General features: G+C 40.5%; 3 protein-coding genes across 4 annotated transcripts in view; 2 read left to right on the top strand and 1 right to left on the bottom strand.

The window, feature by feature from the left end:
• Positions 1 to 11,235, top strand: part of slc16a10 (solute carrier family 16 member 10) — a 35,636-nt gene extending 24,401 nt beyond the window's left edge. For both annotated transcript variants that reach the window (XM_015042847.1, XM_015042848.1), the window contains exons 2-6: positions 1,021 to 1,165; positions 2,458 to 2,878; positions 7,191 to 7,334; positions 7,534 to 7,762; positions 10,155 to 11,235. In XM_015042847.1, coding sequence (XP_014898333.1) covers positions 1,021 to 1,165; positions 2,458 to 2,878; positions 7,191 to 7,334; positions 7,534 to 7,762; positions 10,155 to 10,384 — 1,169 coding nt within the window. In that variant the 3' untranslated portion in view covers positions 10,385 to 11,235. The remainder of the gene's footprint in view (positions 1 to 1,020; positions 1,166 to 2,457; positions 2,879 to 7,190; positions 7,335 to 7,533; positions 7,763 to 10,154) is intronic.
• A 4,515-nt stretch (positions 11,236 to 15,750) lies between these two features.
• On the top strand, positions 15,751 to 24,484 carry mfsd4b (major facilitator superfamily domain containing 4B). The gene is made up of 4 exons (XM_015042846.1): positions 15,751 to 16,367; positions 18,833 to 19,001; positions 19,111 to 19,227; positions 22,776 to 24,484. The coding sequence occupies exons 1-4, from the start codon at positions 16,095 to 16,097 to the stop codon at positions 24,017 to 24,019; spliced, it is 1,803 nt and encodes a 600-aa protein (XP_014898332.1). The 5' UTR covers positions 15,751 to 16,094; the 3' UTR covers positions 24,020 to 24,484.
• Positions 24,485 to 25,007: 523 nt separating this feature from the next.
• The window catches only part of rev3l (REV3 like, DNA directed polymerase zeta catalytic subunit), a gene marked incomplete at its 5' end in the record, with an annotated part of 38,101 nt that continues 35,730 nt past the window's right edge, over positions 25,008 to 27,378 (bottom strand). Inside the window, 3 exons of the mRNA XM_015042860.1 lie at positions 25,008 to 25,153; positions 26,266 to 26,484; positions 26,918 to 27,164. Coding sequence (XP_014898346.1) covers positions 25,013 to 25,153; positions 26,266 to 26,484; positions 26,918 to 27,164 — 607 coding nt within the window. The remainder of the gene's footprint in view (positions 25,154 to 26,265; positions 26,485 to 26,917; positions 27,165 to 27,378) is intronic.

Raw genomic sequence — 27,378 nt, 5'->3', positions numbered from 1 at the left:
TTTACTAGACTCAATATGCACCTTAAAACATCATTGCTGATATACTTAAAATTTTAAAAAGTTTTGTGGAGTTAATGAAAAGGAAGCAATAAAAGTATATATAGAGCAATTTTTAAGGAGTTTCTTTGTGTATTTGACCTGCAGAACAGGAAAAAAAAGAATTAAAAAGTCAAAATGATTTATACTTTCTAAATACAATACAATCAAACTAAAACAAAACATCATAGTTTAACTAAACATGATTTGTGTGTCAAATACCAGTGTATCTTGAAGACAAAGGAAAAATCCTCTTCTTTTTTTTTTTTACCACAAAATGAGACAAAAAGGCCATTTTAATATGTTTTGTACAATAGTCACACCTTTAAAAATAGCTAAGCATAAGAAAATTTGTGCAAAAACAATAAAAACAAAATCCCCTTCAAATTAGTAGTTAAATTCTATTTGTTGACAACACAACTTATTAAGGAGCATCTAAAAATTGTTCAGAAGTTAAACTGTGGACAGTGTTATCCATAGACAGCAGTCATAAAGGATTCTCTACATACAGAGATCTAGATGTCTTAAGTTTCTGCCATGTAATTGATTGATTTTTGTGTTGTGGATGACCATGGTAACCATAGGGAGGTGTTTTATTTGGCATAGTGTAATTGTCTTCAATAAGAGACTTACTTTAACAGGAAGTGTGCTTTGAGGACTCTCGTAGCTCACTTGAGCTTTGTTTTAAAACCCAGACATTGTAGTATTTTATTTAAAAATGATATAAGCCTAAATGTTATGTCAGATTCTTTTATTAATAATACACACACAAAAAAACATCTGAAGAATAGCAACAAATTTAGAGGTTCTTCATTCATTGACATCGAAAATGAAAAATTTGAATGCTCCTTCTGATTTCTGTGTTTGTTAGGATACAAAAATAAAAAACATAATTTTACTTTATTTACTTATACATGTATTTTTTGCCTTTCACCTTTTGGGAATATGATTTATTCATATTTGCTCCGTGTGTGCCTCTTTCAGCATTTGTGGGCTCCCTCTCCATGGGGATGATCTTCTTCTGCTCTCCCATCGTCAGCATCTTCACAGACATCTTCGGCTGCAGGATTACTGCAGTAGGTGGCGCTGCTGTCGGCCTGGTCGGTCTCCTGGCCAGCTCCTTCGTCAAGTAAGGAAGTTATGAAGTTTATCATCACTTTGAGACGGTGATGTGGGTGTTTATTTTGCAGTGTGAGGGGCAGATTACGAATGAAAACTTAATGATAATTTTCATTCTGCCTGACAGCTCTACATTATTTTGTGTTGGTCTCATTAAGATACATGGAACGTTGTGATTTTAGCAAGTAGAAGGTGCAGCAGTTGTGTATAAATAGTTTTTTTTTAGGTAACTGGATATGTAATCAAAGTCACATATTCAGTACTAACGGGTTGTACACATCTCTGTAAAATTAACATTGTATAACGTTCTCTTAGCCGGCCTCTGCCGGTTTTCTAATGTGACCGGATGAAGTTAGGATGAACAAAAACAGGGAAATGTACAAATATTACTCCATTTTATATCAGTTCAATAAATTTCCTGCTTTTAGATGTCCCTTTCTGTGCTTGGTGTCTTTGCACTAACACTGTAAATCATTTCCTAAGAACTCATGCTCATCTGCACGTGAGGCAACAAAGCTGCAGTGTTATCAGTTTTTAGGTGGACTGAATAAGTAATAAAACTGCTGAATTACTGCTTATCAAGTGACTTTTTAAAGAGGCTTTCACAAGACCATGGGTAGGCTGGCAGCCAACTTCTGCACAGGACAGTGCATTGGGCAGGTAACTCTACTAGTGCCAAGTTATTTTCAAAGGCCAGAACGCTGATCTTTTTACCCCAATCTGGATAATAAAATCTATTTGAAGTTCAGCACTTGACATATCCTGACACCTCATTACAGTACAATCAGAAAAATGAATCTTTTTTGTGTTATTTCTGTTCAACCTAATGTGTTTGGCAAAATGAGCATTTGGATTAATCTAAGCCATGTATTATATCTAAAATGCAAATAAATTGAAATAAAGCTCAGTTTGGTCCTGTTCTATAAACAACTGTTTTTATTTGGTACATATCCTTATGAAGAAGGTGATTAGTAACCCTTTAGAAAATGTCCTACTATGACATACACAAAAACAAACAAACTGGTGAGCAGGAACTAGTAACGAGATCCTGTTAGTGTCAGACTATTGCCTAGTTTCCACTAAGTGGAGCGGCATGGGTTGGTGCGGTGTGGTTTGGTGCGCTGTTTTAAATTCCATGTATTCAGGACAGGGTTTCCACCACCAGTTGGACTCCCACTGGGAAGGCCAGGTCAAACCCAAGGCATGTTTTTAAATACACCATGATAAGGTGGGAGACAACAGCTTCAGGGCTGATGCATACCGCTTTCCTTTGAGTTGTCTTTTGTCTGTCTTACCCCACAGGAGCCTTGATGTGATGTATTTCACGTATGGCATCGTGTTCGCCTGCGGCTGCTCTTTTGCCTACCAGCCCAGCCTGGTCATCCTGGGTCACTACTTTAAGAAGCGCCTGGGCCTGGTGAACGGCATTGTGACGGCCGGCAGCGGCGTCTTCACCGTCACTTTGCCCTTCATTCTGTCAAAGCTGCTGGATGAAGTGGGCCTGCAAAACACTCTGCGTGTTTTATGCATTCTCATGTTTGTACTGATATTAGCAGGCTTTACCTACAAGCCCCTGCTGCCACCCAAACCCGCCATGACCCAAACAGGATTCCGACTGAGTCGGCTCTTCAACATGAACATCTGGAAGTCTGTGGGATACCGTATTTGGGCCTTCGGAATACCTGCTGCTCTTTATGGGTATTATGTACCCTATGTCCATCTGGTAAGTTCTGTTGCCTTGTCGTGTTGACATCGATATCAGCCTAAATTTTCATATGCAGCCATTGTATTAACGCAAACCAGTTAACACAGCCAAATGTATCTCCATCGCTTCATATATGCATGCTTCCTTCTTTTTCCTAACATGCTTGTGGTTGCTACTAGCTACGTATACAGTGATTTGGGGAAATTATAGACAGTAATTTAACAGAAGAACTAAAGATTTAATACATTTTAATGACAAACTCAACATTTTATAGGCTGTGAGATGCTGTGAGAGCTCTGGTGGAACCAGCTGCATATTGTCTGAAAAAACCAAAAACAAACCATCATCCTCCTACTACTTCCTGTCCTCTTCTTTGTGATTTTTGCCAGTAATAATATTTGGCTGTTGATGACGTCGCTCGTGTGATGTGGAAAAAAGTGTTTCCTTTGCAGTTTTGTGAAATATGTCTATTTCCATAGAGCTGAAAATAACTTCATTTGTAATGCACTTTTTTTTAGCTGAAATGTTGAGCTTTATCATAATTTACATGTTCCCAGTAAGCAAATTTATTTTCATAATTTCAGTTTGTCCAATTTTATGGTTAAAGGAAACGCAAACCTTTACAACAAGCCTTGTCATCTGAAGTCTGTTTAGAGCCTTGAATTGTTTTGAAAGAGTATTTGACTGTTTGATGAATGGAGTCAAACGTATTGTTTACCTCAGTCCTATGATCTACTGTTAGTCGTAAGTGATTATTTTATCTCTGCTTGAAGAAGAAACACGCTGACTTGAAGTAAACACACTCTCAGGAGGGCCATGAAGGAGAAGGGCCTGGACATTCTGGAGAGCCTCAGGGCGGGGGGTTCTGTTTATTTGGACACCAAGACTTTGTTATTCGAAGGAGATCAGCTGTGTTTTCACAACACTTCTCCAGTGTCGGCTACTCAGACTGGGTTGCCACTGGGGCGAAGCTGCGGCCTCAGCACCAACGCTGGTCTTGTAGCCACAGCAGCCGTTCATCCCCTGTACTCTCAGAAAGAGCCACAGTCTCTTTGTCACCTTGAGAAGGAAAATCCCACCAGTCACATGGCACTTTGTTAGCTACAGGAAAGAGAGGGCTGCCAGGCATCATCTGTGTGTAGTGTATGTATGGGTGGGTCTGGTTGCTTTAAGTGTCAGTGCAGATTGTCTGTAAAAAGGGAAGAATGAGCTAATCCTTCTGTCGCACAATTGATTTTACTGAACTAATGGAATGACTCGCAGTGTCAGGTTCATGCAGTACACCTGGGAGACAAAAAAAAAAAAAAACAAGTTTGAGAGAGGAAGAAGGTTGAGGGTCACCTGCGAAACCTAACACAAATGATCACATTAGAAATGCATCTGAGCTGATGCATTATTCCTGTGTCTGAAAGAAAACAAGTTGTGGGCTAGCTCCTGCTCCCATGACCTTCCTGTATAGATGTTCTGGCAGAAGCTGCAGTTAAATTGTGGGATCAGGAAGGATAAATTGCCATCGAGTTTTTGATAACAGAATGCTACATGCTGTTTTTAATAGTATTTGGTGTCATTGTTGTTTCATTCTACGTTGACTTTCCTCGGGATTCTCTTCCGTCAGACTAGACCTGTTGAGTCCATGACCAATAGTGCTCATGCTAACCACTTCTCTTACCTAATGTCAGTGAAGTCACTGGCACCTCACAGAGTTTGGTAGCATTACAATACGGCTCTGGATGAGGCTTTTTAAACACTGTTAAAAAGTGTTTTAACCGTTAAAAGTTAAAACATTTTTAACTGTACTGAGAAATTCAAGTCACATAAACAAAGAATGAGAGCTGAGAAGTAAAACAAAACCTGTATGTATTTTTTTGGTAAATTTTGATAAAAATTTGCAAAAAAAAAAAAAAAAGGAAAAACTAGGGATTGGAAAAACCTCCTGGTGCTGTTAGAGCAGGGATGTTAAGTTCAAACATACAAGGGGCCAAAATTTGAAACATGGGTGACTTGCATCCCAAGCAAATAAATTTCCATTTGAAATTCCATTCAGTTTAATTATTTAGTAGCCTGGTAAAAACCAGCCCTCTGTTCTATGCTTTGCTTCGTACTGAAGGGCTGAACTAAGGCCGGCTGATATGGCTGAAAAATGTATAACGATATTAGTGTTTCATATCGGTGAATATGAGTAATGATTGTTTTTTTTCCTTTATTTTACCTACTTGAAACAAGAAACAGAAGAAAAAGGGAACAAGAAAAAATACTTATTTTTAACCTTTAAAAAGAAGTCAAACAACTATGAATAACTGTCAAATAAATAAGCATACCGGTGAATGTGCTGAAGGAGACATTAAGCAAACAAAATGTGCAAAGCAGCTTGTAAATGATGTGGAACGGACATGTTTGACATAAACTGCAGACAATAGGAGAGCAGACGGAGAAAATAGCAGCGTGAGGAAAGTGATCAATGATTACCTGAGCTTTTGTAACTATGAAAGATCTGCATCATATTCAAGTTTAAAAGAAAAACTCTAGAAATCACTAAACCTGCAGTCTGAGAGCCGAGGGCTGCGTTGGGAACATTGGGGGTTAATTATTAACAGCTTTATATAAGAGGAGAGGAATTTCTAATTCTATTCAGTGAATGAAGAAAAGTACATAAGTGAAAGAGAACTTTCAGAATAAAATGGCAAAGACTGAAACCAATAAACCATCCATCCAGTTGGAATGTCGGACACATCTGCTGTCTTTGTCTGATTCCTCCCTCTGGGCTTCAGTCTCAGAATAGTTTATGTATCATGAGTTACTCTGCTGATGCATGCAAAGTATGCATACACACACACACACACACACACACACACACACACACACACATGCACGCACGCGCGCGCGAACACTCCCCCACTGAGCATCCCGTTAGGTCTGCAGCATGTAGCTGTCTCTGAGCAGGAAAGCTGCGTACACAGAGCATCTTGTTGTACGTTGATGGAGACAATAAGTCAGCCGGAGGTCGTTGCAGACGGATGTGAGACCTGCAGAGGGCTGCAGACAGACGGGCTCTTTGAGCTGGACTGCTGGTGCGTGCCTGGAGGTAGAAGTAGCTGGCAGCTCACTATCTGACTCTTAAACAGTAGAGAGAACATGACTGCACTAATTTTTCTGCAACAGAAACATCAGCACTACTTGTTTTTTATGGTCCAGCAGTGTGTAGTAGTGGACCTCAAGAGTCTACACACCAGACGACAGCATGAGAAATCACTTAAAAACTGTTTTTTTTTTTTTTTTTTTATGTGACATTTATGTGTGATTGTATGATGTAGGTGATGAAACAAATCTGGCTGAATAAAGGTAAAAGATGCAATGAACAGGTTCCACATGTGTGATCACCCTCCAGTGCATACTTTGTTGAAGAATATTTAATTCTGTTTCAGCAGTTATTCTCTGGTAGGAGTCTGCCAGCACTCCAAGTCTTGACTTGTGTGTTCTTATTTGCAACATGTCTCCAAATCTCTTAGATTTCAAAGACACCTTCTGTCTGCAGAACCCACAGATTTTTATAGAATTTATTTTTTTTATTCTACCTACAAAATTCCTAATCTTAATTTTTTGTCCCATTACCAGGCCTGTCACAATAACAAATTTCACTGGACAATGGATAGTCCTAGAAATTTATTGTGATAAATGATAATATTGTTGTTTTGAGATAATTTTCAAGTAATGTAATGCAAATACATAAAAGTGCAAGAACACATTCTCATAGGTCAATAAACTTTCAGTTTTAATGAACATTTAACGCCGCAACTAGAAGATATTTTAAATATCCAAAATAAATAAACAAAACAACATAAATAAAACATAAAATGTATAATGAACAAAATTGTCCTTCAAAAAAAGAACAATTTTCTTTTTTGAGAGCAAATCACCAGACTGAAGACTTTTATCAGCCAGTTTTTAGTAGAAAGAGAGAAAGAGAAAAGAAAAATTATAAATAATCCAAATGGCTGGATACAACCAATCAGAAATCCTACAACACTTATCATGCTAAGCAGATGGAAAATTGGGATTTCCAGCTTCTTCCATCCACCACTGATTCGGTTAACTTTTTTTTAAGAAAACAATATTTTCTATGCTTTAGAAATATAGACAAAGCTGAACTGCAGGACCAAAGCACAGAGCTCTGAGCTGCCTGCATGGTTCTCAAACTGATTGTCTGATTTGTCATTAGTCAATGGGCCGCAAATGGCCCCTGGGCTGCACTTTGAAGACCCGTGTTTTGACTCTGATTGAGTTTTTTGAGTGTAAATATGTCATGCTCATCTGTTCCACCTGTCATGCTCAGATGAAACACGTGCAGGAGCGCTTTGGACCAAACGTAAACAAAGAGATCCTGCTGCTGTGCATCGGCATCACGTCCTGCCTGGGCCGGTTTATCTTCGGCAGCGTGGCGGACTTTGTGAAGGGATCCAACAAAGTGTTCTTGCAGGTGAGGCCTCAGAGAGAAGGCGTCATGATCACGACCATGCAGTAAGATCTTAAAGATGAAGAAAAGAAGAGCAAAAAGACATTCAAAAGACATGTAGATTTATGAGAATAAGCTATCATGAATTGAAGACAGCCAGTTTCAGGTGATACAAAATTCTTTTGCCCTGAATTTGTAAGTGTGAAACGATCTCCTGCTGCAGGTCCTTTCGTTCTTTGTCATTGGTGTCATGTCCATGATGATCCCGCTGTGCAACATCTTTGGAGGGCTGATCGCCGTGTGCCTGCTGATGGGGCTTTTTGACGGCTGTTTCATCTGCATCATGGCGCCCATCGCCTTCGAGCTGGTCGGAGCCAAAGATGTCTCCCAGGCTATCGGCTTCCTGCTTGGCCTGATGTCCATTCCCATGGTTGCAGGTCCCCCGATTGCAGGTAAAATAGAAAGACAGGGTGAATTGAGGACATGCTTTTTTTAAGAGACAAGCTAAAATCGGAAATTAAGTGATTTATGATTTTTTGCTTGTCTTTGAAGTAGTTGCCCCGCTGATGCGGATGCACTTTTAACATCTTCGGTGTTTTGTTGGGACTCCCCTCACTCCTCTGGAAATAGATTGCTTTTCCCTGTCAGCCAGAGAGAATTAGTGCAGCAATCTAATGCAGCTCAGTTACCAGGCTGCTTATAGAGCACTGAGATACTTGTCACTTATATTTAGGCCTGTTTCCCCATCTAGTGTCTATTCCACCTCGGTTGTTCTAAACCCGAAGGCTGTTACACAAATAGTTACAGTGGAAAAGTAGTTTTATTCAGTTTTTGTCACATCTCAGATCATTAAACAAATGTTAATATCAGATAGTAAAAATCATAAATAATTTTAAAAAATACAGTTATTCAAATCAACCTGGCCTTATGTAGAAGACTGATCAGTCCCTCCAGAGTGTTGCTATGTTTTTTGTGATTGTTGCAGCCTAAAATTACGGCTTTTCTGGCACGTTCTTCAAAAAGCTTTGGTGAAAGTTGTGAATTTTTTAAGCTTATATTTGCTGTAACATGGTCTAACAAAAAAAAGAAAAACAAGTTGAATTTGTTGCTTATGACCTTCCCCCAAAAAGACAGGATTTTAACCTAGTTTATAAAGTACAAATAACATTTTAGGTACCTTCTTCAAATAGTACCTTTAATGCAAATCATGTCCTGAGGAGTTGTCAAAGTGAAAAAGAACAATTCTACACCAGTCATTCCAGTCAACATGAATTGTACACAAAGTATAAGTAAATCCTACAGAATATATCAAAATGTTTTTTGCAAAAGAAGAAAAATGTAACCGTTCAGCATCACAGATGCTTATGTTTTTTATTTGAAGCCTGGGTTCTACACCTGAATCGTCGTTATTGGGACGATAACGACAATTTCTATCTTCTATCTCCATCTTGAATTAGTTATTGTAACTTATGTTTTATAATAATGATTGAAAAGCAGATTACATTTATAAAAACAATTTAAATTTCTGATTTAAAACTATAATGGACTCTATTTTTTTCCCCCATTTTTTTTCTCATCTTCCCTTCAACTTTCTGAGGCTGCCCTATAGCGCCCCTTGGTGGCAGTGAAAAACGCTGTTATAAACCACCACTTACTCCTGCAATACAAAAAGGTTCTTTTGTATTTTCAATCTGAGAACAGCGCTGGATGTTCTCATCATTACTCTGGCGGTTCAGTTCAGAACCCTGAATGGTTCTGAAAGTCGTTTCATAATTCTGTTATTAAGAAAAGATATGAGAATGACAGTGAGGATTCCTAAGAGGAATAGCGCCTTTGAGGCTTAGTTTAGATTTTTGGGAATTCTATTGAGCGGTATGAGATTCTTACTGTATGTAAAGACCTGACCTATGAGTGTGTGTGCGTGCGTGTGCGTGTGCCTGATTTTTTTCATAAATCTAGGACGTCTAGAAAGGGTGGGCCCCGCAACTCACCATTCTACTTTCGGACCCCGCAAAGTCTATAAACCATAATGTGTGTGTGTGTGTGTGTGTGTGTGTGTGTGTGTGTGTGTGTGTGTGTGTGTGTGTGTGTGTATATCCATCCATTTTCTGTAGACCCTTGTCCCTAGTGGGGTTGGGAGGGTTGCTGGTGCCTATCTCCAGCTAATGTTCCGGGCGAGAGGCGGGGTCACCCTGGACAGGTCGCCAGTCTGTCGCAGGGCAACACAGAGACAGATAGGACACACAACCATGTACTCACACACTCACACCTAGGGAGAATTTAGAGAGACCAATTAACCGTGGGAGAAAGCCGGAGTACCCAGAGAGAACCCACACATGCACAGGGAGAACATGCAAGCTCCATGCAGAAAGACCCCAGACCATTAATCGAACCCAGGACCTTTTTGTTGCAAGGCAATTGCAGCCTGTATGTGCAAATTGATTATTAGAGTTGCTGTTATTTAGATTGATATAATAAAAAAAAAATGACATTGTTGAGAAAGTGCAATATAAGAGAGACAGTGAAATATCAAACTCCTCTGCCTCATCCCTGGGGTTCTACTGCGATCTGGAGAAATCTTCCTGCTGAGAAACAACCAATCAGAGCCAGGAGGGGGGTCTCAGGCTTGTTTCTGTGTGTGTGTGCGGGGGAGGGGAAACTTACTATACAGGAAAACTGTTAATCTACTGTCATCGGTGGCCACTCTAACAAGTCTGAGCATTCACAGCAGGCTCCTCTGTGGGGAACTAAGAAAAAGCAAGAAAGCAAGAAAGCTAATGTGTACACCAGGGTGAAATTTGCTGCCATCTTTCCATCCGTGTAACCTCCCGTTTTGTTTTGCAGGGTTCCTGAGGGACAAACTGGGCAGCTACGACATGGCCTTCTACCTGGCAGGCATCCCCCCGATCATTGGGGGGATCGTGTTGTGTCTTATACCATGGGTGGAGGCCAGGAACAGGAGGAAGCAAAAGAAGGAGGGCCTGAGCAAGGAACAAGATGTCAGCCAGAAGATGATAGAGCTTGAGAAGGCTCAGGAAGATGCAAAGAACAAAAGAGGAGATTCTGTCCTCTAAGGCCTTTCCACTGCCCGCCTCCCCCAAAACAAACTGAAAGAGACAATCATTGGGTCAGCCTGGGGTCAGTGCTGATCGGCAGTGTTAAAATGCTGTTCCTTTGTTTTGTTTTTTTAGCCGTCAGTATGATGGAATTCCAAAGCAATGCAACATATCAAAGGTAAAGTGTTTGAACTAATTCCAAGATAGACGTGATCCTGATCTCTTTCCAGACAGTAGACCTCACTATAATGCTGGTCTTTCAGTTCTCAGCGTCTTTACCAAAACACAGAAGTCTTGTCTTGCAGCTTAACCTGTAGCCATAGCTGTAGCTGTAGCCATAGCCATATAGCTCAAAAGAAGCATTTACAGGATTAAACATGTTTACGTTTAGCTTGCTTTTAGCTTTGTTTTACGGATGAATCAGCTTCAAAGATTTCTTCTTAACCACAACCCTAGTTTCAGTAAAGTTGGGCAAAACATAGAAAAACAGAATATAATGATTTACAAATTCTATTCAACCTATATTCAATTGAGTTCACTACAAAGACAAGATATTTATTGTTCAAACAGATAAACTGTTGTTTTTTGCAAATATTCACTTATTTGGAATTTGATTTGTTCAACCCATTTCAAAAAAGTTGTGACAGTTTGAATGAAGCAGTAACACCTGCAGAATGTGGCTCGGTGTTGTCTAGCTGGAACAACCAGGCACGTCCCTGAAAAAGACATAGCTTGGACGGTACTACATGTTGCTTCAAAACCCATATATAGCTCTCAGCATCAATGTGCAAGTTATCCATGCCATGGGTTATTTTCAATTCCCATGCAGAAATCTGAGGTTTAGTATCAGCCGACAAAGATCAGATACAGAAAACATAAATGTACTGAATTACAAATTTATATGATAACCCTTCACCAGCACAGCACACTTACATACACCGGTTGCTTCACAAGCTTGGTCAACATGTAAAAAAACAACTTTCATTTGTTCAGTCAGTGTAATTAGGAGTAGAAAAGCCAATGAAAAATAAATAATAAATAAACTGAAACTGACAAAAAAAACAGGTTGACTACTTTGGTCAAACATTTAAAAATAAACTGCAACGAGCCTTCTTTCAAATGGTTCAGAAAGTGCAATTAGGAATTCTAAATATAATGTAAAATAAATAATAAAGCATGTTGTCACTTTAGCTTGGCATGGTAGAGTTTTACCTGTAATGTAGCGATGAGCTGTGTACACAGACCATGGTTTTCTGAAGTGTTCCTGAGCCCATGTGGTAATATCAATTACCAAATTATGTCAGTTTTTAGTGTTTTGGAGCAGGAGGGGTCAAAGGTCACGGATATTCAATGTTGGTTTTTGGCCTTGCCGCTTTCTTGCAGAGATTTCTCCAGATTCTCTGAATCTTTTGATGATATTATGGATAGTAGATGTTGAAATCTCTAAATTTCTTGCAATTGTACATTGAGGAATGTTGTTCCTAAACTGTTGGACTATTTGCTCATGTAGTTGTTCAAAAATGCTTATGAATGACTGAGTCATCACGACTCTCACGTGTTTCAAACTAACTTGTTCATCTGTGAAATGTTCCAAATGAAAATTTTTTTGAGCATGCATAACTTTCCTAATCTTTTGCTGCCCCTTGTCCAAACGTTTTTTGGAACATTTTTGCAGGAAACAAATTCCAAATAAGTAAATATTTACAAAAACACTGTTGAACATTAAATATCTTTGTTGTGAATTCAAGTGAATTTTGGTTGCAAAAGATTTGCAAATCGTATTCTGTTACGTTTTACACAGCCTCCCAACTTCATTGGAATTGGTGCTTCCCAGATGTACAAGTTATCCGTGACATGGGTTATTTTCAATTCCATGGAATTCCATGTATTCCATGGATGTAATCCATCCATGTTTCTGTGTCTTAAAGTTTGCAGGAGCTGCAAAAACAGGGTCATTAGTTTCTGAAAGGGACATTTGTTGAGAAATCTTGAAGGTTTGTGTTAATTTGTGATTGAAACTGTGAGGACACTCAAACATTTCTATTTAAGCTGCTCTTGAAATTCCTGTTTCTATTTCAGACTGGTGATGGTAGTGGTTTTAACGGCACAAACCAAAACAGGAGTTTGCCAGCCGTCCCTTTTAGTTTGCATTTCAGAGTTTTAAAATGAAGTTATGATTTTTTTAAAGTATATTTTTAACAGATATAAACAAAGCAGGAAACTGGAGGAAGCTGTTTGCCAAATGCTACATAACCAGAATTTAACTAACTCAGGAATTTTCACAGTGTTAAATGTGAGCAATTAAGACATTTTTTGCTTCCTAAATGTTGAACTATTCCTTTAACAATGCTACATCTTGCTTCACTGTTATGAATTGAATAGTGATTCAGAATGAAAGTGTTGCCTTCATCTTTCCCTACATGCCTTAACATAACCTAATGTATCGATTATTTTTTTTTTTTTTTTTTTTTGCTGCGATTTAGGCACAGGTTCAAAACCCAAAAGCACCTCACTAAAGTTGTCATACTATTTCAACTTCTCCACGTCATACAGCAAACATGGCTTTCAACATATTTACTTGGGATTTTATGCGTCAGACCAACACAAAAGTGTCCCCACAGCATTATGCAGCCACCACCATGTTCCACTGTGGGGGCGGTGCTTTCAGGGTGAGGTGCACTGCACTTTCCAAAACGTTTGCTGTATCTCATTTGGCAAATTCCAGATTAGACTAAATGAGAATTCAGATCTTAATATGTCATAACATTTTAAAAGCCTTGTATCATTTTCTCTCCATCTTGCAATTACGCACTGCTTTGTAGTAGTCTGCTGCCACAAAATCCCAATAATTTACATGCAATAAAAAAACAAAACAAAACACAAAGTCCAGGTCATAAAACTGCTGCCAAAACATCCCACAAATCTTGGATGGGGGATCAAATAATTTTACACCCCATAAAGTCGAACTAGATGATGAGTTGGTAAAAATGCTATTACTTATTTACCTCTAGTATCTTATCATTTTAGATGCCTTCACTTTTGAATGGATCTGGAACTTAAACATTAACTATATGACCATCAGGAGATCCAGGCCCAGTTAATCAGTAACTTTGCATAAGGTCCAGTAATATATAGGGGAAAAAAAGTCTTGTATTTATTTGTGTCTTGTTTTTGTTGGAATTTAATGCCATAATCAGTCAGCATTCACCTGCAGCCTTTACCTTGTTCGCTGAAGACTGATGAAGTGAGTTTATCTGAGAGTGCGTTTGTCCTGTTTGTCTGCTGTCACGCCACTCTGTGAGGTCTACCTGCTGGTAGTGCCAGGCCCCATGTCGAGTTTCCTGGAGCAACATGGCTGCCCCGTAGCGGAGCAGGAAGTGAGTGAAGACAGAGCTGAGTCCGAACTCCCCGCAGCTCGGAGCTGTGAAGCACTTTCTGCACAAAGCCAGAGAAACCTTTATTTAATACGAGAAGTGAGAGACGTTTATGGGTGTTTACTAACTAGAGAGATATTTTGAATAAAACTGACTTTTTACTATACACTTAGCTTATTGCACCATTATCCGAATGGAGCTTTTCCCTGGCTTAAATGCTGCAGCTTTTTGCCATCAAAGTTTAGATCTTTTATTATGCTGCTTATATCTTATTTTCACATTTCGTTTAGCTGATTTTACATAAAAGCTTTAAAACACAACATGTGTCAAAAAGACATATTGCTATAAAGAGGTAAATTCTTTAGAAGTGCTTTCTGTCATGCTGGGCTCTCATCAGCCACAATGCTTTAGGCATTTTGCTGTTTACTAATCCTGAATCCGACCACTGGCCTTATGCAGAATATCTGCACATATGAATTTCGCTGTTCTTCACTGTATTTGTCTGAGTTTTGTATATTTTTGTCTTAAATTCATTTTTTAATGTATTGTGACTACAAATTCAAAATGTATCCAAACATGAGTCACCTACACCAACAGTGCTGTGCTTGGGTTTTAATGTTAAACTACAGTGGTAAGCACAGTCACATATCAGTGTTTTACAAAGTAAAAAAGATTTTCATTATTTTCTTGACTTCTTGCTTTATTTCTGTCTGTCTCACTTTGTATGGTATGAAAACACTGGGCTCCTAGCTTCATTCTATTTCATCATAAACAGTCATATTCAGTAAATTAGAATATTATTGAAAATGTGTTTATTTAATTAACTCCATCCAACTAGTGAAACAGATTACATAACTTAATTTCATGTAGATTCATGTTTTCAAGTTTTTATTTCTGTGAATTATGACATTCTGCTGACAGTAAATGAAAACATGATACTTAAGATTAATTACATCAGATCTTTTTTTTTTCTTTTTGTACACGCATGGAAAAATGATTCACATGAAAACCACGTTTCTGTGAGCGTTTTCTAAGTGGTTCACATTTTACCACATGAATCCCCATGTAAAACACACAACTCAAATATCATCATATATTTATGTACTATATGCTTAAAATATGCAGTAAAGGCATTCTTCTATTTTTATGTAATGTCACTCAACCTCTCCCTTATCACAAAACGGCGACACTAACAACATAAATTAAAGATACAGTGAATGGGTGGATGGATGGATGGATCATTGAGGTGAATGCTCAGACAAACACTTATAGGATAGAATGATGGACTCCAACTTTGTTATATCCATTATTATTATCATGATGATTATTATTTATTATTATTAGCTAACGTATTATGTTATTGATCATTTGGAATTGCCTAATTTTAAAACCTGGTGAATATCTTTTTTTCCAACAAAAAAATTTAACCGTTAAAAACATTATTTTCGATACGTTTCGGATTATTAAAAGGAAACAAGCTTTCTCCAAACACTAGATGTCGCCAATTTATTTAACAGCAAGTATCATAAGGCTCAGGTACTTCCCGTAGCTCTGGATCATTTTGACGCGTCAGCTTAAACTCAGATGCACAACAAATACAGATGTAGTACTCTGCTCCGAGTTCAGAATATAAAAGTTAAAAACAACATAACAAATAGATGTTTTGGGGTTTTTTTTAGAGCCTCATTATGTGAAAATGAGTGCGCACATAATGAGTGCGCTTTTGTTTGTGAACCAACCAAGACTTCATAAATTTCTGTAAAAACAAAACAAACAAACAAAAAAACAACAACTGTAAGATCTGCAATCGATTACAGCTTAATAGAGACAAAGGTCACGTAAGGAAACAAAGAGGAATTTGACCATCACCACTTGAAGAACCTGGTAGATCTGTTACGACTGTGAGCTGATGAAATTACGAACAGGTAGTGGTGCAAGTCCATTCAAACGTTTAAATATAAACGTGAAGGAATAAAAATGTCTGAAATTCATGAATAACTTACAGGCCACTTCGATGAGTGTAGCTCACTATGTCTGTGCTGCACAATGACTAAAATTGAATGAATTCATCCCTTTCAAGTCGCAATAAACAACGATGTTCCACCTCACGGTCAATAGACGATCTCTGCAGACCTCCAGTAGCCGTACCCTCGCTGTTGACATTTGGAGGTACTCCGAGGCTGCTTCAGCGGCGGTCAATTGTCGCTCTTCATTCTGCACTGTGTTTGATATGAACCTGCTAACTTTAGTGTAGTAACATTCAACCCAAATACTAGACTACGGTAGCTAAAGGAGGTCGTTTACACAGCTGAATTTTGGACAGCACTGGTTGCGATACTGACAAATATCCAGGTATGTCTTCGTCCGCCGTGCGCGAGAGCGTTGCCAAAAAGAAGCACGTTCGTTTCGCTAGCATGGAAGAGGAGGACGACAACGACGAGCAGGAGGAGAACACGCTGTTTGACAAGAGGAAGGAGGCCGGTCGGAGGCTGAAGAGCGCACTGAAGTTGGCGAAGAAGACTATAAAGCCGGGAGGAGACAACCGGGTGAAAGTGGTCGGCGGAGGAAGCGGGGCGTGCGGCCGTTGGATGGTCACGCTCGCGCTGTGCGGGTCCTTCTTGGGTTTGGTAAATATCAGTACGTTATTAATATATGGACCAACTAATAGTTTAGTTGTTGTGGGGTTTAATTCATATGGTGTTTTCTAGGCCTCTGCTAGAATTATGCAAGCTGAAATATATTTTTCAGTGGAAATTGTTTTTATATGTTGAATTGTTTTGCTCTGTTAATTTTCTCTAACAATTTCCACCTCAGTCCACTGGCATAATTTGTTTTCAAACTGTAGCAAAATGGAACAAACAGCCCTCCAATTCGATGGCAGGAAGCAATGTGGGGGACATTGGGATGAGTTGTTCCAGCTGGGAAGTTGTGTATCCTCACTTTTCTCAAGAACCATAGAAGAAATTGATTATTTAACCACAGATTAGATGACTGAGCCTTTCCATGATGACACATCATGGAAAGAACAGAGCCACAATGGATGACTGGCAGACACTGTTTTTTCCTCAAGGATTTGTGATTGTTGTCTGTTATGGACAAGTTTGAAAATATTTCACACGTTTTCATGGTTTAAGTGACTCTGAGTCCATACAGCTAGTTGAAAACTGCATTTTTTTTAAAGAAAAAAATGCGAGTTTGGAGTGATTTGTGCCACTTTTATTCTAATTATATTTACATTTTCTCATTGTAACCATGTGACATTTGCAGAGCAGCCACCCATTTTTCAGGGAACCAAATCCAGAATTATCAAGTGACAAAATTGGTTCTTCTGCCAATTTAGGTCATGTACATGTATCCGCAAACGTCATAATTCCCTCGCCAAACGACACATTTGAGATGATGGCACTTTAGACTACAATAAAATAAAATTGCTGAAAAGGAAAAATTATAATAGGCTCTCAAATATTTACATCAAACTAAACTTGTTGCAATTATTGGCAGGGATGCACCACATTCTGAAATAAATGTACATATTTTAATTAGAAGTTTTATGGTCTTTGCCTCGTTTTAAATTTACTTTAAATAAAAACTCCACCCCCACTTTTCTCTGATTATGTGTTCAGTTTTTAACCCCTAAAATAAAGGGACATCTCAATCTCAGCTTTAAATCCAACATTGCTGCATTGTTTCTCATTATAAAAAAAATGGTGAGAAAGATTATTTGTATCGTTTCTTCCCCACACACTCTGAGGTCTCTATTAGAGACCATCTTTCTAGCGTGTTTGAAACCATAAAAATCTAAGTGATACATTGTTACCTTACATACCTAATAATAGTTAGCTTTGTCCTGAGCAGAGTGTTCGTCCTCTAAGTATTCACTTTTCCTACCATTTGTTTTATTCCATCCTTATATAAAAATGGATTAAATTCACATTTTCTTTTGAAGCACAACAGAAATGGTGCCCAAAGTCGGTCCTGGAGGGCGGGCATCCTGCATGTTTTAGTTTCCTCCCTGGTTTTACACACCTGGATCAAATGATGGCTCGTTAGAAGCCATCATTTGATGAAGAACATTTCAATGTTCTTCATTGAAATGCTGAAAAGGTTGTTACTGTTGGAGAACTAAAACATGCTCATGTCCCTTCAGGACTGACTTTTGGCACCACTGCACTACACGCAACACTCCATAAAACAAACATTTTGATTTCTTTAGACATCAGTAGACATGAATATTCACAACATTTCCTCAGCACATCTTTGGCAATAATTTCAGCCTCAGATCTTGTTGGATATGATCCTGCCTCTCATTGGTCAGTTTGTTTTCTGCAGCTCCATTTGCGGAAGTGCTCAAACAGATTCCAGTTCCTGTCTGCAGTCTGAAAGCCATGAAGCTGATTTATTCCTAACTAACAAACTTGTCGGGTGCTTTGGTCTTAATCATCCTCAGTTGTTGCAAAACCTATTTATATTGGCTTCCTATTTCAGTCTGAACTGTATTCACCTGCTAATAAAATCCCCACATGGCTGTTGGATGATATTTTGTGAGCTGTAATAAGTAAGTGTCGGGTTATCAGCCAGCTGTGGGACACTGCAGGCCGAGTGCAGCAGTGTCCTGCACAGACAGGATTTCCATAGTTGCAAAACTTGCTCTACCACAGCTCCCAGCACCTCAAATTACAGAAAACCACCAGCATACACTCCTATGCTGCCTGCTGCTGTTTTCTTAACGTCTTCACTTCAGCTTGCAGAAATGAAACAATCAGCTCTTTGTTCCCCCTGCAGCACCGTGGTTAGCTCTAGGGAAGCTCCTCCTTTACAAGAACCAGTTCAAAGGTCAGCTCACACTGATCATGCTCAATAATTTTCTTGTATATTCATGGATTATAACTTGTAAATTTTTATAGTAATATCAACTCTCCTCCACAAATTCTTCTGTTTTTGTTGCCAGGAAGAAAAAGCAAAATTTGACTAATATCGTTTTAAAATGTTCTTGAGGAAATAAGCTCAAGAACATTGGTTTGGATTCCATGTTGGTATCATGTCAATCCTAATGATGTTCAATCATGCATAGACTTTTTTTTTCTCTCTCCAGGGAATGGGAATCTCTGTTCTCGGCCCCACGTTTGAGGACCTGGCTGCCAATGTGCACAAGAACATCAGCAACATCTCCTACATCTTTGTGGGCCGCGCTGCCGGCTACATCGGCGGCTCTCTCGTCGGAGGGATTCTGTTTGAATTGACGAACCCTCACGTCCTGCTAGGTGACCCTTGACCCTGGTGTTTTTGTCTTGGTGGCTGCTGGTGTAGAGCTGGGTCAACACTCCCAGCTGCATGCATGGCTGGAGCTAACAGCTGACTCTGTGCTTGCAGGCGTCTCCATGCTGCTCACAGCGTTTGGGATGTTTGCCATCCCGTTCTGTAAGCAGGCCCTGTTCCTCACTGGAATCATGTCTGTTGTTGGGATCTCTATGGGAGTCTTAGACACAGGTAAGACTACTAGGCAAGATGTATCAGTGGGCTTAAAGTTTTATCACAATATTTTGTAGTTCTATTGCAATAACAATAAAAGTGAGGATAAGGACTATTTAGGCCTGAGCAGCCAAGCGCTGTGAAGGCCTATTGAAATTGTGCTGTAAATTATTATTTCTTCTTTTTTTTAGTAACTGTGAAACTATGACTGCAAGACATGGCAATCTCTCTGAAAAACATACCCACGTGTAATGTTTATTTTAGGTCACTGCTCATGTAAAGAACTGCATTTAAACATATTTTCAAATTTATTGGTATTTTTTGATACTTTAAATAAAAAAAATGTGGAGAAAGTAGTAAAAGTAACAATCCAAATGATACAATTTTTCTTTTTTTAAAAAACATAACTTGGAATTTGTCATGACGACAATACATCAACACACTTATGATAAATTTATCATGTTAAATGATAAACCATACAATGCCTTCCCTTATCAATCAGTGTTAGCTGAAGAGTCACAAATGAAACCGTCAGCAGAACCAGAACCTGGCTCAGTTTGAACAGCCAGGTTCAAACTAAATGGGGCCTGAGATACAGAGCACGCTCACAGAACAGACAGAACTGAACCAGGAGCACCTTATATGTTGGTAGCAACAGTATCTCATTTAAAAGTGCAGCATTATTCTAAAACATGTTCTGGTATGGTTTCTTTTTGGATCCCCCCAGTCAGTGTGCGGCTTTGAACTGTAGTAAAATAGGATACATGTCATTTTCATTCCATGGTCTTCATTGGGCCGATTGGGTCCTACTTTTCTTACTTTGACAGTGACAGATTTTCTGTCCTAAAAGGAGTTTGTTTCTAAACAGAAATCAGATTCTGCATGCAAAACTCCAGTCTTCAATGTACTCCTAAATTGCACTCTGCATAATTTACGGTGTACTTTGCTTTTTTGTACAACTTAAAAAGTCAAAATTACCTTCACACATCAGCACTGATTGGGCCCTTCTTGTCAACACTGTTATTCACTGTCTTTCCTTCCCTTCAGGAAACTCATTTGTCTTGTCAGTCATGTTCTACCTGTTAGCTGAGTAAGAGGCCACAGCCGCATAAACTTTAGCAGTTAGCATGTCTGACTGCTGCTGTGCTGTTTGCATCAACTTTGCATGGCTGTTCCAGCCACGAGTGGTCCAGCGCAGAGCAACTCTTACCATTGGCTATTCATCTTTTCTCTATATTAAATGTCGATGGTGACCTTCTCGTATGTCTGTTAATGAAAATTATTTCACAAAATATGTTATTGCTTAACTCTTAGTTCCAGTTAATGACAAAACTTATAGAAGTTCATATCCTGCTTCAGAAATCTAGGTTTTTATTTGATCATCAGAAAATGACTGTCTCCAACTTCCTCTTTAAGAGGTCAGAAATCTTTCCAATCCCTTTTCATTTTGGCCAAAGAATATTTATCTACAGCTGCAAATGTTTTCTGACCAGTTGAAAAAGGACATTTCATTTTTTATGCATATCTACAGTAGGAAATTTATTTTCTACTCAATTTTATGTTCTAAATTTGAGAAAAATGTCAAACTGTGCACATTAACATACAGTGTAATTTATGTACACTGCTCAAAAAAAATAAAGGGAACACTCAAATAACCAATCCTAGATCTGAATGAATGAAATATTCTCATTGAATACTTTGTTCTGTACAAAGTTGAATGTGCTGACAACAAAATCACACAAAAATCATCAATGGAAATCAAATTTATTAACCAATGGAGGCCTGGATTTGGAGCCATACACAAAATTAAAGTGAAATGTTCCCTTTATTTTTTTTTAGCAGTATATTTATTTAACAGCTGAACACATTGTGACTGCAGAACATGGAAACATCTTTTGTTCAGTTTAACTCCGACTCAGACTGAACTCCTGTTTTTACCATGTGATTAACCGCAGATGAATAAGTTTGTGTGCCGGCTCAGCCAGCATTCCTGACCCCAATCGAACCAAACTTCCTGTTTTTAACCTGCTGAAGCATGCACATTGTTTGCTTCTATATGTTTACATCTATATGATGATTTGTAGTTGCTGGCAGCTATGCACTCTGAGGTTGCAGATAATCATTTACGTTATAACATGATAAAACATGGTAAATAATAATGTGGCTGCCCTCCTAGTTGCAGGCTCTGGTAAAACAGGCTTGTCATGTTGAATATTTCCTGGTTTGTTAAATTCTTCAGTGTTTGCAGCTCCTACTTCTTCTGGACTGCAGTGGAGCCTCTGCCTTCTTTATGCACAGTAATCTGAGCAATGAAACTAAGTAAATGCTTCCTGGAGCTCAGGAAATGTTTAACATGCTGCATCTTATTGGTCCTGTTATTAGAAATAGGTCTTCATCCTTCTGATGAGTTTGACATGTGGTTGCAGATCATCATGCCAACCTGAAAGGAATGTTAGATCTCAGAACCTTCATTATGACCCCAGGCAGTATAATTCAGTCAAAGTGGTTTTATTTGTTGGTATGACAGTCTGAAGGACTAGAGGATGATTCTGATACCTGTTCCTACTCCACAACCTGTTGGGATGAAGTGACTCCTACTGATGATTTCACTTGGTTTGAGATGCATTAGATCAGGGGTACCCAAAGTCGGTCCTCGAGGGCCGGCATCCTGCACTTTTTAGTTCTCTCCCTGGTGGTGGTAACAACCTTTTCAGCATGTCAATGTTCTTCTTAGGCCTTCTAACGAGCCATCAATGGATCCAGGTGCGCTAAACCAGGGAGAGAACTAAAACATGAAGGATGTCGGTCCTCAAGGACCGACTTTGGACACCACTGCATTAGATGGTACCATCCTATCTAGAGCCTCTTGGAGGAAGCTAAGCACTCACCAGTAGAACTCATATGGGATACTCCGTGCCTGTTATTTAGGGATGCACTGATATAAAAATTTGGGTCAATATCGGATATAAATATTGCTGTTATGGCCAAAAATTTATATTTCCCAATATTGTATACATTATAATTCACTACCCTTTTAGCACCGAGACAGCCACGCCAGTGACTTCACCACTGCTTCAGTTAAATCCCCACAATTCTTTTCTGCATCACTATCACATGACCAAACAAATACCATGACCAACCTCCACCCTCAAATGATGACAAGTTTTATTCATCAGACTGATGCAACATTTAAAAAAGACTATTGGCTCATACCGATGTTGGTGCCAATATATTGGGCTAATGTCAGTAGGAGTTCTGACTACAACTGGTGGGTTCCCTCTGCCGCTGTGCCTTTGGGCAAGACACTTCAACCACCTTGCCCACTGGAGTTGGTCAGAAGGGCCGATGGTGCAATATGGAAGCCTGGCCCAGGGCAGTTGTGGCTACTATCCAGTAGCTTGCCGTCATCAACGCATGAATGTGTGCTTGAATGGGTGATTGATTTCATTGTAAAGTGTCTTTGAGAGTGCTGAAAAATGCTATATAGGTTTCAACATTTCATTACGTTGTGCATCTCTGCTGTTTTCAGTATTTTCAGTGATGTTTCTATGTCTCCTGTGTTTCAGGTGGGAATGTGCTCATCCTGAACACATGGGGGGAGCAGTCGGGGCCTCACATGCAGGCCCTCCACTTCAGCTTTGCAGCAGGGGCCTTCGCGTCCCCCATCATAGCCAAGCTGTTGTTTGGCCATGATGGAAACGGCAGCACTCCGGCCAAACCCACCAACCCGCCAAACGTCACCTTGACAACTGTCTCTAACACCATGATCCGCTACATCCATGCCAAGAGCAGCACCCTGAAGTCCATGTGGGCCTACATCGTAATCGGCTCCTTCCTCCTCTTCATCTCCTTACTCTTCTTCGTCCTGTACTCCCGCGGTGGCGCGTCCCGGGACAAACCGCAGGCAGCGGCAGGGAAGCCCAAGATGGCCAAACACCACCTGGCTCTTGTCATCCTACTTTTCTTCTTCTTCTTTGCCTATGTGGGTGCAGAGGTGGCGTATGGCTCCTTCATCTTCACATTTGCCAAGGACTACGCCCACATGCCTGAGGCTCACGCAGCCGGCCTCAACTCCCTGTTCTGGGGGACCTTTGCGGCTACTCGGGGGATGGCCATCTTCTTTGCAGCCTGCTTGTACCCTGGCACCATGATCCTCCTCTGCCTGCTGGGCACCATGCTCTCCTCTCTTCTTCTCTGCTTTTTCACCAACCACAATGCGGTGCTGTGGGTGGGCACCAGCCTCTACGGGGCCTCCATGGCCACCACCTTCCCAAGTGGGATCTCCTGGCTGGAGCAGTACACCACGGTGACGGGCCACACGGCGGCAGCCTTCGTGGTGGGGGCTGCCACAGGGGAGATGGTCCTCCCAGCTCTGGTTGGATTCCTCCTCGGGATTTTTCCCAAGCAGCCTCTGCTGATGTACCTGTCCCTCATCACTGCTGTCTTCACCTCCATCCTGTTCCCTGTCATGTATAAGGTAGCCACGGCACCTGGCACTGCGGGCAGGAAGCTCCGTGTTGGGGGCCGGATGGACGCCGACAACGGCGAGGACCGCCAGGCCCTGTTGGACTCTGGAGCTGCCGAGGATGACGAGGAAGAGGAAGAGCAGAATGAGGCAGATCAGTGGAACGATGCAGACTTTGAGGTCATCGAAATGGATGACACGTCAAGTGTTAATTCCCCCAGCAAGGGTTCATCTCCCCCAGGTGGTGGTGCTGTAACGAGCCCCTCTGCTGCATTAAACAGCCCTGTAGCTGACTCTCCCAGAGGCAAGCTGCAGTTCTCACTGGACAGACAGAAAAGAGACTGAATGCTGTAGCACCATCTACTGATCCTGCACTGAACATTACATGAGCCATGCTTGTTCTCATTTCTGGCCCAGCATTTCCATGGAGACGCTGGGCCTCCATGCGTCTTCACTGTTTTAACAGCTTGAGCTTTTAAAACAGAGGCTTAGAGACAGACTTCCTGCTCTGCTGGTGCCCTCTACAGGAGACACCAACAGCTAACAGTTCAGTGCCTTCCTGAGGACACGCCCCTGATCATCCAGCCAATCAGCTGCCAGACTTATGTTTGAAGTACATTTTGTTGCACTTTTATGAAGGGTTTTGTTTTTGTGATGCAGTGTATTGAGGTTTGTTATCACTGAGTCACTTTGAGGGTTAAATTTGAATTATTGAACAAGGTGGCTTATGAATACTGAGTTTTTTATTATATCAATCTTAAACCTCCACCCACAGCAATATCAATTAAAAACAATCAGAAACACCTTCAATATCTTCAGTTTTTACATTTTTATAAACAGATCCTGTGTGTGGCTGTGCGGAAAGCTGGACATAAAACCGTATATGCACAAAGAAATGATAAACTCTTTATGACAAATTATATATAATACAGTATTGCAACAGTCCCAGATTGATAAATGAGTTTCCAGTTCTTACACTGTGAAGATGATGGGGAAGAAACATGGCAGGATTTGAATTCATGGCTGGAGTTTCAGTTTTCAGGTTAATCCACAGTGAGAGAGTAGAAAGATATTCACAGGAAAACTTCAGTCTGTCAGGATGAAGTGAAGTTAGCTTGTGGTTGATGTCAAACTGCTGCAGTAGATCATCCCAGCAGACACGAGCTTCACTCAGCAGCTTATGGAGGTTACCGTAAACAAGCATGACTAACTAACTGGAATAAGTTAGTGTTATTACAAGTATGAATAAAAAAAACAATGAGTAATCAAAGCACTGTTCAATAAAGCGTCAGCGGGTAGCACCAAATCAGTGGGGTTTCCAAAATGTTCAGCAGCCAATCAGAACTGCTCCAGCAGCTGTCGGAGGTATGGGGCCTTGGAGAGCTGCCTGTTGACCCGGGACAGCTTGTAGAGGACGGGACAGTCCAGGGACACACAGGAAACCTGTCGCTCAGCACAACTGCTGCAGTTCCTGCAGATCTAAACACACACAAGACCAACTCATTACCTGTGATATAACAAACAGTAAGACAAATGTTCCCACACAGAGTTCTCTAATAAAACGGAACACTGACCAGTTTATAACTAAAAGATTTTAGGCAACTGTGCCTAAATTCTAAACTTTCTGTGCCGACTTTCTCAGAACGCCAGAGTATGTGACATACTGCATCCTGTTTGGCTAAGCTGTGAGGTAACTATTGTTCATACATTTATTGGCTCCTCTGATAAAGATATGTGCAGACTGGGAAAATTCAGTTTTCATTACAGTAAGAATCTAACAAAAATAAAATCCCACCTTTATTTTGACAACTTTCATTCAGTGAGGGAAAAAAAAAAAATCCAAAATGGCCCAATTATTGGTTCCTCTGCTGGCACTCTGTATAACTCCCTTTGTCATTTAATACAGAGGGTTCCTACTGATGTTTCACTCCTAAATCCCACACTTTTCCAGGCTTACATTTCAGTGTTCAACACTTCAACACACCCTAGTCATCAGCAGAACTTGACTGCATTCAGACATTAGGCATTCAGGTAGGTGTGTTGGACAAGAAACATGTCTAAAAGTTGCAGGAAACCAGATTGTGAGGTCTGGATTTGAAGATTCCTGCCTTAGAGAATAGCTTAACGGTGTTGCCTTCAATTGTTTATGCTAAGAAAACCTTTTAAGCTATTTTGCCCAGCCCTACGTTCCTGTTGGCTGGGCTAAAAGGAAAGGGTCTCTATAAGGTCATATTTACACCACAGAGAAACAAAATCATGGATTCTCTGAGAGCCACTGTCCCACAGCTTTTCAATACATAATTCAGGCATTTGATGAATTATGTACATGAACTACATGAGCCACTTTTAGACAGTGGCTCTCGAGGACTTTAGTAGGAAACCCCTGACCTTAATCTCTCTTCGACTTAAGCATAAATCCAAAATGATTTTAAGAGTTGTTGTGGGTACCAATAATTGCACCATCTGCGATTTTCTAAAAAATAAATATTTCCTAGTCAGTATTTGTCCCGTTTCATATTCATGTTAGTATCTTTGTACTGCCAGCAGACCTGGGTGCATAAATAGCAGACATATCCTAAAGGTGGACTCACCTTGAGCAGCTGCTCCTGCTGGTTCTCCCACTGCCTCATGTCCTGGTACAGGGTCACAGCTACCCGCTGGGGGTCGGCTCTGCACTGTGCGCACACTCCTAGTTGGGTCAGCTCATCACACACAGGGCAGTGAAGCGTGGTGAAATACTGAGAAATGGTTCCTTTCCTCCCAGCGGGCTCCTCGCCCCCCACCACAGAGGAGCAGGACGCTTTCTGGATCTGATGAGGGACGACAGACAGAAACAGCTCTAAACAACACTGAACATCCTTTGCTTTTAACTTCCAAAAGCTTCAAGTTTGACACAGCCAACTGGTCTGAGCTTCATCCCAGTAACACTGGGCAAAATCTTTCCCTACAAGACCAAGATTGCTCTCACCGGTCAGTCTGGATGTTGACCAGCAGATGGCAGTAGTGCTCTGTCACACAAAAAGCACCGACTTCAAACAGCATTTCATTAATTAATCTGATTGGATTCTCAGGAGGAATCAGAAAAGATTTATCCTACTCTGTCTGAAACCAGCCTCGCTTTACTGTGACAAAAATGATGGCTGGGTTTTTATTTGTTAAGGCTTTTTCTTTCAATAAGGTTATCTTCTTATTATGGAAGTTTTCATGCGAGTTAAAACTGTAAAATGAGTCCCGACCACTCACTCTGGGGAGCTCCTGGTACCATCCGAACACGTCCACTCCGATGAGCTGGAACAAGCGGCCCAGCGGCGGGAGGATCTGTTTGGTGATGTAGTAGGTGGCGTTGAGGCGCAGGCTGGGGTCCAGCAGCACCTCCATGGGCCGGCGCACTAGCTGGATGAGGGGCACGCCGGGCATCCCATACACGATCACATAGGGGACTCTCTCGCCCACGCGGGGCTCCAGGCGCCGATCGTACGCCATCATCCGCCTGAGAACCCACAGAACACCAGAACCTGATGGGTTGGGCCATCCGCTGTGACTCTGCTGCCTCACTGCACTTAGAAACTAAATTAACTCTCCTAGTCTTTAGGATTGGCATATTTTCTACCATCTGACACCAAATTCTCCCCCCCCTCCCCCCCCCCCCCCCCCCCCCCCCCACCCCCCTAGGCCCCCCCCACAACCGACAAAAAGAAAACAAA

This window comes from Poecilia latipinna, unplaced genomic scaffold, assembly GCF_001443285.1.
Source record: "Poecilia latipinna isolate Pla-1442-1.1 unplaced genomic scaffold, P_latipinna-1.0 Scaffold604, whole genome shotgun sequence".
Classification (NCBI taxonomy): domain Eukaryota; kingdom Metazoa; phylum Chordata; class Actinopteri; order Cyprinodontiformes; family Poeciliidae; genus Poecilia; species Poecilia latipinna.
Note: the sequence above shows the minus strand (reverse complement) of the source record. Positions and strands in the feature narration are given on the sequence as shown.

Excerpts from the sequence above, each read along its gene's own strand:
- mfsd4b (XM_015042846.1), top strand. The coding sequence starts at position 16,095 with ATGTCTTCGTCCGCCGTGCGCGAGAGCGTTGCCAAAAAGAAGCACGTT. Across the intron at positions 19,002-19,110 it reads GAACCCTCACGTCCTGCTAG|GCGTCTCCATGCTGCTCACA; the intron begins GTGACCCTTGAC and ends CTGTGCTTGCAG. Across the intron at positions 19,228-22,775 it reads TATGGGAGTCTTAGACACAG|GTGGGAATGTGCTCATCCTG; the intron begins GTAAGACTACTA and ends CCTGTGTTTCAG.